At 45.0% G+C, this 12,681-nt stretch overlaps 1 protein-coding gene across 5 annotated transcripts in view; it reads right to left on the bottom strand.

Moving 5' to 3' along the window:
* LOC118214145 (target of Nesh-SH3-like) overlaps positions 1-12,681 on the bottom strand; it is a 39,946-nt gene that overhangs the window by 17,533 nt on the left and 9,732 nt on the right. The window contains exons 3-14 of one of the 5 annotated variants that reach the window (XM_035393780.1): positions 10,838-10,906; positions 10,402-10,534; positions 8,240-8,418; positions 7,863-7,915; positions 7,402-7,438; positions 6,904-6,981; positions 6,602-6,676; positions 4,235-5,444; positions 2,526-4,156; positions 2,123-2,230; positions 1,069-1,248; positions 19-84 (exon numbers count right to left, since the gene is read on the bottom strand). In XM_035393780.1, coding sequence (XP_035249671.1) covers positions 19-84; positions 1,069-1,248; positions 2,123-2,230; positions 2,526-4,156; positions 4,235-5,444; positions 6,602-6,676; positions 6,904-6,981; positions 7,402-7,438; positions 7,863-7,915; positions 8,240-8,418; positions 10,402-10,534; positions 10,838-10,906 — 3,819 coding nt within the window. Of the gene's footprint in view, positions 1-18; positions 85-1,068; positions 1,249-2,122; positions 2,231-2,525; positions 5,445-6,601; positions 6,677-6,903; positions 6,982-7,401; positions 7,439-7,862; positions 7,916-8,239; positions 8,419-10,401; positions 10,535-10,837; positions 10,907-12,681 lie in introns of all 5 variants that reach the window. The other 4 variants (XM_035393778.1, XM_035393779.1, XM_035393781.1 and 1 more) reach the window with 4 other exon arrangements.

The following is a 12,681-nucleotide window of genomic DNA, read 5'->3' as shown; positions in this document are numbered from 1 at the left end:
AGGAAGCAACTCTTTTACCCATTGGTATTGTAGGCTCAATGACTGGTTTGGGAAGTTTGAATCCCTTATGATGTTCACCATCGTCTGTAAAAAGAGCACAAGATTGGTTACAGTGAAAAATGTGCACAATACACCACAACATCACAATACAAGAGGAGGAGGTTCCATCATCAGACCTGCTCAATAGATAAGGCGTTTTCATAATCCCAATCCCTCAATCATCTGAGAAGAAAATCATTTAATAACATTGGGCCGCATTCACAAAACTTTTCTTAAATTATTCTTACTATTGTTCTTTAAAATGTTCCCATGAAAACACATGTGCAGACCTTTGTTTTTGTGCATATCCCAGGTGTACGAGATGATGAATGCTGACAGTTTGTAAATTTTATGCACAATCCTGTTCATGTGATTTGCATAAGGAAACAGCCATGAATGAGTACAGATAAGAACAAAATGATGAATGCCGAAATGTTCTCGGAAACGTTCTTATACACAGTTTATTAAATGTGATTGTACACATGTTTTGTGAATGAGGGCCAGTGTTCAGAAATCTTTAGGGACATGCATACTCAGTAGGAAAATAACAAAAAGTGGTTATTGGCATTTTCGATGCCATAATATACTCTATTACATAAAAATGCATGGTTTTGATTTGAGCTTCATAATAAGTAAAAAATTATACTTTTTTTGCCACAATTGTAAAGTGTTACATACTGTTCCTTAGGGGCTTGCTTTGCCGATGTGATTCATAGCTGGAGTTGCATACGAACAGGTGCTAATGGAACTAAACAAGCCCATTTCAGAATGTGAGAAGTAAAGATTAAGCAATAAAATTAAACAATAACTGCCAGAAAAGGACAGAACACAACGAGAAGTGAACAGCACACTGCAGGATAAGGGCCAAGCATGGAGACACTGGCTACACCACAGCAAGAGGATGACTTTTCATATTTTAGCAGGATACTGGAGAATGATACTGGAGATACTGGAGAATGTCTGTAACGGGCCCAGGATGGCTATACAGTGATAAGGAAGGAAAGGGGAAAAGGTTAAAAATCAAAGTACCATCTGGGCCGCTGGTGTGGGAGGGCTCGGGTACACTGGGGGAGGAATATGGTCTCATGCCATAAGACGTGGAGGGGCTGGAGACTTTGCCAGATGTGGGTTTATGGGTCGGCACGGTAACAGCCACACTGCGGGGGACATTTGGCGAGGAGGTGGTGGTCTTTTTCGGCTCTCTTTTACCTGGATAAAACACAGGCAAAGCAGAGCAATAGCAGCCTGTGTTGTAGGAGGGGTGTCTGTACCCCCACAGTGGCATTCCAGGTGCATTTGAAGCAATGACAGCAGCCCTAGATGGTCAAACGAGGACGTTAAAAAGCGAGTAACAGTACATCACGGTGAGCCCTGGTTGGAAGAATCAAAGCATATTGATCCAGCAGATTTCTGTTAATTTGAGTGTCTGCATTTACTATACAAAACCTCTCTAATAAAAGTCTGATGCACAGGCATCAGTCATTTATTGGAGGGGTTTAGAGAGGTTTTCTATAAGCAACACAGATACTGAAATGAACAGAGATCTTTGAGCACATCTCTGTTCATTTTTGTCTGTCTTCTTCAGTGAGCGTCATCTGAAGATGTGTTATGACTTCTTGGTGCAGGCTTGAAATATCACCATCGCCAAAACCTGTTTTTCATTTTCAAAATGCTTTTTTTTAAAAAAGATGATTAATGTTTTCTCAGTTTAAACAAAGTCCTATATCTATCATGTGGATATAATTGAGTTAAATTCCAAGAAGCAGTCCAGGGTGTTGGTTTAAATGAACAGAGATCTGACAATAACACAGTGACAGAGACAGTGGCATGCAAACACAAAGGGGTTGACTGTGATATCCCCATTTCTGCATGGGAGCTTCAAAGAGGCACAGACACTGCTCCTGTAGAAAGACTAAGCCATATGTGTGAGGCAAAACAAACACAAAAGCTGGTGACTTTCTCAGCGACATAACACAGATGATGGACAACATCGAGACACTGAGGAAGGTGATTGCTGAGCTGTATTAGCCTTGTGAGAACACAAATGGCAAGGTGTTTATTAATTTGATGATGTCACTGTTACCCCAGTCATTACTATTTGCTGTTTCACTGGCGAGGGAGGGCAGAGAGAGCTCATCCTCTGATTGGCCAAAAGCAGTGTGGGAGACAGCCTTTATGTGTCTGTCGTTGGCTGAATAGAGAGAAAAGGGTTAACATTTTATCTTTATCTCATGCTCTCATAATATTACTCAATATGGACGCATACTTTGAGACCAAAAAATATAATGATGGTTTTGTAGTCCAGAAGTCCACACAGAGATATTTACTTACTCAAAAAGATGGAAGGCTTATTATGTGAACTACTTATTGACTCCAGTGAACATTAAGGTGGACCAAATATGAACATTAAAATGTTAAATATTTCCTTCTTTTTAATTTCCTAATATTAAAATGATTTCTATTTGTGAGTAAATCAGGAAAATTACCCGAATTAGTCAGTGGGCCTTGGGTGGTACTAGGTGATATCACTGTAGGCAGTGGAGCCTGGGTAGTCCTAGGTGATTCCACAGTAGTCAATGGACTCTGAGTGGTACTGAGTGACCCCACTCTAGTCAGTGGACTCTGGGTGGTTTTAGATAACCCTGTAGATGTTGGCGAACTCTTAGTGGTACTAGGTGATCGAATAGGCAATGGACTCTGAGTGGTACTAGGTGACCCTATGGTAATCAGTGGACTCTGTGTGGTACTAAGTGACCCCACTCTAGTCGGTGGACCCTGGGTGGTACTAGGGGACCTCCCTGTAGTCAGTGGACTCTGGGTGGTTCTAGGTGACCTCACTTTAGTCAGTGGAGTCTGGGTGGTGCTAGGTGAATTCTGGGTGGTCCTAGGTGACCCAGCAGTAATCAGTGGAGTCTGAGTGGTGCTAGGGGACCTCCTTGTAGTCAGTGGACTCTGGGTGGTTCTAAGTGACCCCACAGTAGTCTGTGGAGTTTGGGTAGTTCTAGGCAATCCAGTAGGGAGTGAACTCTGGGTGGTACTAGGTGACCCAACAGTAATCAGTGGAGTCTGGGTGGTGCTAGGGGACCTCCCTGTAGTCAGTGGACTCTGGGTGGTTCTAGGTGACCTCACTTCAGTCAGTGGACTCTGAGTGGTTCTAGGTGACCTCACTTTAGTCAGTGGAGTCTGGGTGGTGCTAGATGGACTCTGGGTGGTCCTATGTAATCGCACAATTGTCAATGGATTCTGTGTGGTACTGGGGGACCTGACAGCATTCAGTGGACTCTTAGTGGTACTGGGCAATTGTGTAATTCTTAATGGACTCTGGGTGGTACTAGGTGACCCCACAGTAGTCAGGGGAGTCTGGGTGGTGCTAGGGGACCTCCCTGTAGTCAGTGGACTCTGGGTGGTTCTAGGTGACCTCACTTCAGTCAGTGGACTCTGAGTGGTTCTAGGTGACCTCACTTTAGTCAGTGGAGTCTGGGTGGTGCTAGGTGGACTCTGGGTGGTCCTATGTAATCGCACAATTGTTAATGGACTCTGTGTGGTACTGGGGGACCTGACAGCATTCAGTGGACTCTTAGTGGTACTGGGCAATTGTGTAATTCTTAATGGACTCTGGGTGGTACTAGGTGACGTAGTCAGGGGAGTCTGGGTGGTGCTAGGGGACCTCCCTGTAGTCAGTGGACTCTGGGTGGTTCTAGGTGACCTCACTTCAGTCGGTGGACTCTGAGTGGTTCTAGGTGACCTCACTTTAGTCAGTGGAGTCTGGGTGGTGCTAGGTGGACTCTGGGTGGTCCTATGTAATCGCACAATTGTCAATGGACTCTGTGTGGTACTGGGGGACCTGACAGCATTCAGTGGACTCTTAGTGGTACTGGGCAATTGTGTAATTCTTAATGGACTCTGGGTGGTACTAGGTGACCCCACAGTAGTCAGTGGACTCTGTGTGGTACTGGGTGACCCTGCAGTAGTCAGTGGATTCTGGGTGGTCCTGGGTGACCCGACAGTAGTCAGTGGACTCTGTGTGGTACTGGGTGACCTCCTTGTAGTCAGTGGTGTCTGGGTGGTACTAGGAGACCTCCCTGTAGTCAGTGGACTCTGTGTGGTACTGGGTGACCTCCTTGTAGTCAGTGGTGTCTGGGTGGTACTAGGAGACCTCCCTGTAGTCAGTGGACTCTGTGTGGTACTGGGTGACCCCGCTGTAGTCAGTGGATGCTTCGTGGTACTAGGTGATCGAGTAGGCAATGAACTCTGGGTGGTACTAGATGACCCTACAGTAGTCAGTGGATTCTGGGTGGTCCTGGGTGACCCAACAGTAGTAAGTGGACTCTTAGTGGTACTAGGCAACCCTACAGGTGTCAGTGGACTCTGTGTGGTACTGGGTGACCTCCTTGTAGTCAGTGGAGTCTGTGTGGTACTAGGTGGCCTCCCTGTAGTCACTAGACTTTGGCCAGTACTAGGTGACCTCACTGTAGTCAGTGGACTTTGTGCGGTACTAGGTGACCTCCCTATAGTCAATGGACTCTGGGTGGTACGTGATGGCCCCACAGTACTTAATGAACTCTGGGTGGTACTAGGTGACCTCACAGTTGTCAGTGGACTCTGTGTCATACTGGAAGATCCCACAGTTGTTAGTGGACTCTGGGTGGTACTAGGTGACCCCAGTTTAGTTAGTGGACTCCAGGTAGTAGTAGGTGACCTCCCTTTAGCCAGTGAACTCTGGGTGGTAATTGGTGACCTCTCTGTAGTCAGTGGACTTCGTGTGGGACTAGGTAACCCAGTAGTGAGTGGATTCTGTGTGGTACAAAGTGACTTCACTGTAGTCAGTTGACTCTGGATGATACTAGGTGACCCTACTGTAATCATAGGCATCTGGATGGTACTAGGTGGCCCAGTAGTCAGTGGACTCTGTGAGGTACTTGGTGACCCCGTAGTCAATGGATTTTGGGTGGTACTAGGCAACCCCACTGTAGTGAGTGGCATCTGAATGATACTATGTGGCCCAGTAATTAGTTGACTCTGTGTGGTACTGGGTAATCCCACAGTAGGTAGTTGACTTTGGATGGTAGTAGGTGATGTCCCTGTAGTCAGTGGATTTTGTGTGATACTAGCTAACTTAGTAGTCAGTAGATTCTTTGTGGTACTAGGTGATGGCACTGAAGTCAGTGGACTTTGTGTGGTACTAGGTGATCCTGCAGAAGTCAGTGGAGTCTGGGTGGTGATAGGTAACCCGCGCAGCACTATTTCCCATATTTTTGTGTCTTTGGGGAGGCTAGTTTTACTGGAAACTGAGGTAATATGAAGGCTGGTGAACAGGATTTTGGGGTAGGATGCTGCTGGATTGACATCGACATTTTTATGAGAGCTGTCTCTTCCTGGATGGGGAACTTTGGGGTGCCCTGCATCTGCAGAAAAGAAGGTTTGTTATGAAAAGATGAGTATTTAGCAAAATACAAGTACATTCATTTATTGGTTTTCACAGTACAGAACCACTCCGTTTCTATACTGATAGCAATGATGCTAGGGTAGCCACCGTACTGCAAGGCAAACACAGACTTTCACAGTGAGGATCGCTAAAATGTCCTGAGATTCTAAACAAAAGCATATGTTTACTTCAGAATTGGCTGTAAATTGATCTTACATGACTTGTTAAGTACCCAATTATTTTAGAGAACTCTGCACAGCAAGTAATAGTAACAAAATGTATATTTTAAACATTATTTTCTAGCAGCTTTCTGACAGCTAATAATTTTTCATTCAAGATAGTTTCAGTGAATGCCCCATATATGCAAAACCCAAGTACAGCACATCATATAATATTATTTCATATCATCTGTCATGTAATGTAATGTAATGTAAAATCATCTTAAATTTAGCATGTGAAGTATACATTATCATTTGTTGTCTACCACAGGTTTCTTGTAATCTCACTTAAAGGAATCCCACATATATTTGTTGTGGTAATTTGAAGTATTATTAAAATGAGAAGCAGGGAGAAGACAGTCCTTAGTCTAGATCAGTGTGGCTGTTCCTAGAGGGACACAAATCAGTTCAGATCTTTATCACATGCAGTGCTGACATGCGGGAAGTCCACTCCTGCAACCAGCCTGAAAATAAAAACTTCAGACAAAGTCATATACCAGGAAAACGAGGGAAAGAGGCAATGAAACAAAAAGAAGGGTGGTGCTCATAGGATGGGCATCGAACAGAAAAGCTCAGTGTCTCTCCTTTGAGTGAATGCCTTGATGACTGATCGTATTCATGCACGTCCCAGGACCACTACAGCCATGATGTCATCCCTCTGGGCCTTGCTGACATCATCATTGTAGGCCTGGATTTTTTTTGTTTTTGTTTTTGTTTATAAATAGGCCTAGGGTTTCCTTATGAACTAGTCACTGAGAATGACATCATCACTGCTTGTCTTGGATTTCTCTGTGAACCAAAGTCATGCTGTCATGCAAACTACCCCAGCAGCAGGCTTCCTCCTAGCAGTGCAGTGGACGAAGCAAGGCTGCCCGTGAACAAAGCTGTGCGTTAATGATGGAAAAGTATGTCTCTATACCCAGGGGTGACAGCGGACTTTGAGGTGTTCTGTCTTTCACCACGGGGGGAATTTCTGGGCGGCTTTTGGGGGGTGCTGCAGAAAATAGCATATGCATTTAAAAACATTTGTGAAATTCTTAAAAGTCAATGTACTTTACTTCAGGCTGGGAGGGGTCAGGGGTGAGAGGGGAAGGAAGATGGCAGTCTCGGGGACGGGTTGACCTGTTTTGAAGGTTTAATATGCTTAATGTACTTGTGACCCCTCCAAAAAATGGAGAAAAAATAGACTGGAAATAAGCGAGTGAGAGAAAGGATCATTACCAGGAGGTGATTTGGTAGCTGCAGGGCCAGGTTTTTTCGGCACTGGGAATACTTTGGTTTGAGGACTGTTGTGAATGTCTGCAAGGGGAAGCAAAATAAGATTAATCCACTGGTGCTGGAAAACTCAACATTGGGATGAAACCATCGATGTCAGTCAACCAAGATAGAATGATAGATGATAGATGATAGAATGATATAATTACAGATCCCAGCAAACCCAGCAGAACAAACTACACATGTTTAAATTATACAATAATACACAGTAATGCATAGTCCAGCATAATGAACATATGCAGTGTACGTGTAGATTTGCCTACAACTGCAAGACATTATGGGGCTAAGCCACTAAGAGAAATATAACTCAGAACAAAAAAAAAAAAAGAAATTCAACAGTACACATCCTGCAGCACTACTGCTCTGCCAACAGAAAAGTTCAGCACGTTCACAGTTAGAAGGTTTCAGGGTTAGGGCGAGGAAGGAAAGGTGTTGAAAGCTTACTGATTGGAGGTGATTGGGGTCCATGGGGCACAGGCTTCTGAAAAAAATAATAATAAATAATAATTCAAAAATTCTAATCATATCTCTCCATGACTGTCATTTTATCTGAATATGAGTCATCATACTACTAATTAGGTGCAACTGCCCCAGTGCCTACTTGTGTGTCCAGGGGCATATTTTATAAATTAATTAATTTTTCATCTGTCAGTATTTTACTTGGCAGATTAACATCCTGAATTTGTAAGAGTGCAGAGAAGTATGCAATTAAGCATTGCATTGCAACACTGAGATGTAAAATAAAAATTGGAGACATCTGATTGTGAACAACTGAAAGGAAAGATGCTTTTGAAAGCCAGTTTACGGTGAAAAGTGAAAGTACATATATATTTATATAGACATACATAAAAAATATTGACTGAGCAGTACACTGATTTTAACTCATGAACCCATGTAGTACGCACCCCAGGCTTAGTGTTGATGACCTTCGGTATGATGGGGTTCTGCTTGGGTTTGTCTAGAAAACACGAGAGACCACATGCCAGTAACAGCCAACACCTAAATCGCATTATTGGAGCATGTTCAACATAACAGTCCTGGGGAGAGAAATTACATTACAGGAAATTACATGCACAATATCAACTTACACTAATTTGTCAACAGAACCAGTAAGAGTGATTTTAATGGTCATGTCCAGTAACTGTACAAATGAATGTGCATTATTATACATTATTATCTAACATACACCGATCAGCCACAACATTAAAACCACCTGCATTTTCTGTGGTGAGTGTGGTGTCGTGCATTATGTTAGCATGAGGAAAGGGTCAGAGGGACCTACCATCCATGAAGGTGTTGTGAACGACAGTCTTGCTCCACACTTTACGAGCAACCTGGTTCGGTCGAACGGAAAACTCGTAAGGAGTGTCAGGCTTCAGGTGGTCGATCACTGTGTCACTGGTAGGGCATGTCTGATAGTTCCACCTCCTGTTCATCTCCCTATAGCGCACAGTGAAGTTTCTGCATTTAAACAAAGCACAGCAAAGGTTAGTTCTCCTTGTACGACCGGTCCTTCATTTATTCCCAGTGGTTTGGGACTCAGTGACTGCAGTGTTTCAGGTCCAGACTTATAAGCCAGAGCTTCATGAAGGGGTGTTAATTTTGGCCACCGACTCTTTTTTCTCTGTCTGTCAATGTCCGCCACGCTTGATTTCATTTCTTCACATTCAGTAACGTGCGGTGACATTAGGTTTTAATAAGAGCAAAAAAAGACCAAGAGAAACGGTGAGGTCCAGCTTTCCAATGACTTTTCCAAATTTCCCCCCTTCTTCTGCAGCGAAAAGCACAGGAAAGGGAGTGACTTCAAAGAGAGGAGAGCTATGCCAGCGCGGCCTCGTATACACGGACTGAGAGCCGCGCGGTATGCGAGAGCGAAGGCGTCTGTGAATGTGCGTGCCTCCACCTGTGTTTTTCAGCTCCCGCTTGTCATCTGTCGGCCCGAAAGTGGGCAGCCACTCTCAGGCGCTGGCCTGGCTCTCGGACACATCTGCGAAAGCGATCTGCGACGCTACGCTACGCTACGCTCAGCCAGCGAACCCGAGGGACCGGAACTGCTAATAACAGCCGGCCCGGGACCCATCGGAGCTCAAGGCTCAGAAAACGAGACTGACCAGGTCAGGGGGATGACCATGAGACCAGCCAACCCACCCCCCCCCCCCCCCCTCCCCCCCAACTCCCCTCTGCAGCTGCTCTCTGAACTGGATGCCTGAAACCTTACAGTAAACCCCAAGGTTTGATCCCATTTGGCAGTACGGCTTACCTGGACAACCAGATACCAGATTCTGTGAGAATGCGTGCTTTTAGAAACCTTCCTCAGCCAGGCCGTAAACGTCAGCTCGGAATCTGAAGGGTACCTGTACTTTCCATACTTCCAGGTGCTACCATGACCCACCCTTCCAACCCCAGCCGCTACTCATTTGGCAGAAAAGAGGGTGTGAATTACAGGATATCAGGTTAGAGGTGTTTGGAGTGGGACTTTTAGAATATTTTTTTTGTAGAATGTTTACAGATTTATTATTGTTACGGTGTTTTACCTTTAGGCTTTCTATCCATCATCATGTAGGGCAGTGATCTTCATGCATGGTCCTGGTGTGCCACAGGGCCAGGTGGTTTCTGTTGCCACTCAGCACTTAATTGACAAATTGAGCCAATTACACAGTTACCACCTTGGATTGGTTGCTGATATTAAAGCGAAAATAAAAACCAGCAGACCCTGTGGCTCACCAGGGCCTGAAATGAAGATCACTGATGTAGGATAAGGGTACCCAGTTTCATTTGTGTAGTTTTGTTTAAATTATATTGGTGTGACTTATTGCTGTGAAGCACTTTGTGTTGTAGGCATCTATGGAGAGTGCTGTATAAATAAATACATTTTAAAATGAACTTGTTCACCTATTTCTGCAACAGAACACGTGAGTGAGGACCAGATGTGGAGCTTTGTGTAGTCCTTGTGTAGCTGTAGCCTAAATTTATCTTCCTTCATCCATTAGTCATGTCTGGTACAGTGAACAGACAAGAGCTTAATCCTCCCGTCCATTTATTAACAGGGAGAACTGCCATTTTCTACAAGCATTATTTGACCTCAGGCAACATAAAACAACCATGAACAAACTGCAAGACAACAGAGGATTCTTGGATGATAACAGGTTTCCTAAAATTCCATTACAACAAAGGGCCAAAATTAAAGAGAAAAACCCGTTGAAAATTTGCCAGTCGAAGTCAATGCTTTGGAGCATATTTATCACAGATTTATTAAAACTGGACCATTCTTAGCCTTCTCTGCACACCAGATATTCATAGTCCCTGAACAATGCCATTGCCGCATTTGTCTGACAGATTCTGGGAACCTGCTTCCTCCTTGTTGAAATCATTAGTCCAATCAGGTGATAGCGTACACTAAGCAGATGTTTCCCAAGGCTGTTCTCGCAGAACTTTCCTACTCACCCGTCGTCCAGGCAGTCCCTCAGGATATTGCCCTCGTAAGAAGTCTTTACCAGGGCCCCCCAAGACAGAAGCACTGAGGTTGGGGTGACAGTTCCAACCACTAGGTGGAGGGGTTTTTCCAGGAAGTATCTTTCTAGGTGGATACAGGGGTTCAAGATTCAGAGGTCATGTTTCTACTGTAACAAAGCGTTTGTGAGACAAGGGGCATACCTGTTTATTTCACAATGATCCTGTACACCGCAGTGACCATATTTAGTCAATGAGCCCAGCTCCAGCCATGGGAAGAATGCTCTCAGATGACAGTAAAGTAACTTCTTACCTCTTTCTAGGTACTTTTCAGCTAGTACTAAATAAATGTAATGTCTATTTTTGTTCCCATAATCTGGCCTCTTAACGTTGATTTACGTCACCGATGATTGTGGGTCAGTATGTTTACCTTTGCATTGTTTCTTCACATCATTGGAGGGAACAGGCTGGACAGCCACCAGGTACTTGGGCTCTGCATCTGAAAGAGCAGAATCATCCCACTGAACTTCCACGTTTAACAACACAGAGCCAGAGCGGAGCACCCACAGAATCTGGCCGTGATACCAAAAGTAAAACAGAAACAAAAGCTTGTTGTGAAACAGTTTGCCGTCTCTGGCTCAGAGAAACAACAACACATCAGAAAACGCTGAGAATTCAAATAAGCCAACACTATCGGTTCGGTCCAAACATTAGGCAAGGAACACTTGGGAATACCCGCAGCTGCACAGAGACAATCAGAGCAGAATCAATCAAAAACATAATGTGGTTAGTCACCAGTTAGACCAATGTTCGGGGCAGTAGTGTTGCATAATGGTTAGCAAACTGAGTTTCTCACCTATAGGTTGCAGGTTTGACTCCCAGGTAGGACAGTGCTGTTGAATCTTTGAGCAAGTTACTTAAACTAAATTGCTTTAATATGCATCCAGCTGTATAAGCGGATACCATGTAGAAATATTTAAAAAGCTGTGCAAATTGCTCTGAATAAGCTAATATTGCAAGTATTGTCAGTGAACTGCAATTCCGACCATCTCTGTGGGTGTGATGAAACAACCCCGTTCCCTCCATGTTCTGCTCAAGGGGAAACATCTTGAGAATCTGACTGACAGATGGAGGTCAGACCATCGACAACAACACACATTTGACTGTCCGTTGGACCCTGTCCATCTGTCACCAATTATTCAGGCGAGAGAGAGTGAGAGAGAGAGTGAGAGGGAGAGGGAAAGAGAGGGGGAGAGAGAAAGAGTGAGAGAGGGAGAGAAGAGGGAATAAGAACATTTCAGAATGATGACATCGTAGAGAAACACCACCGGGGAGGAGCAGGCCCGCATGTTCTCGCTGTTTTCCAGCGTTCCGCGAGGCATCCGGCCTGGGAAACCTCCTCCCACACGGCGAAAACGTGAGGAGAAACGTGCCGCCGAGCGCGCCCTCGCTGCCACGTGTCGCCATCGAGCCTCGCCCCAGTCAGTCCCGCAGGCAGATACCTCGCCCCCGCATTGTTTAAGGAAAGCACCGCCCATTCCTGACCGTGACAACAAATGAACTGCCAGCGAAAGCTGGGGGGGGTGGAATACAGGATTAATGCACCCTGGCAGCCCGAGGTGGGGGGGGCGGAGGGGGGGGGGGGGGGTCTGCAGAACGTGCAGAAAGCGAGGTTCAGCGTCAGATGGAAAGCTCTAGTCTAGATGGTCGTTGATGACCTCATTGCTCTGAAAGGACTCAGGTGAATATTAAGATGAAAAGCAAAGGTTTTGGGGCAGATCATAAACAGCGAATCATCACCCTTTTTTTCCATCAGGCCTTATGACGTTGCACATCCTGGTCTCTGGATGGGCCCTGACTTAAGTGCTGGTAGCCCAGATGCGGGGCAATGGATTCTGGGAGATTTACCCGAGCCTCTTTGTGGGCACCAGTTCCAAATAATCCACTGATGAAAATTTATGTGACAGCTCAACCTCATAAAATTTATTTCTAGGAGACACATGGGCACCTTTCAGAGATGTTTTGGCGGAGGGGAGGAGGGTGTTGCCAGACTGTGCGAGACTGTTGGTCTCAGCAGATCTTCACTGAAACAGAGATGTTCCATAAGAGTGAGCCATTTCCGGCAGATCTTATATTATTTGCAGGAATGCAGCCGTCAGGGCATAAGGTCCTGATTCTCTTCTGTGGGACTTCTGTGGGTGGACTTTTGTTTCTTTTTTTATTGAAAATGGGTGCACAGCTGCGATGTGCTGAGTGCAAATCCCCCGTCTGCAC

Source organism: Anguilla anguilla, chromosome 15 (assembly GCF_013347855.1).
Source record: "Anguilla anguilla isolate fAngAng1 chromosome 15, fAngAng1.pri, whole genome shotgun sequence".
Taxonomy (NCBI): Eukaryota; Metazoa; Chordata; class Actinopteri; order Anguilliformes; family Anguillidae; genus Anguilla; species Anguilla anguilla.
Note: the sequence above shows the minus strand (reverse complement) of the source record. Positions and strands in the feature narration are given on the sequence as shown.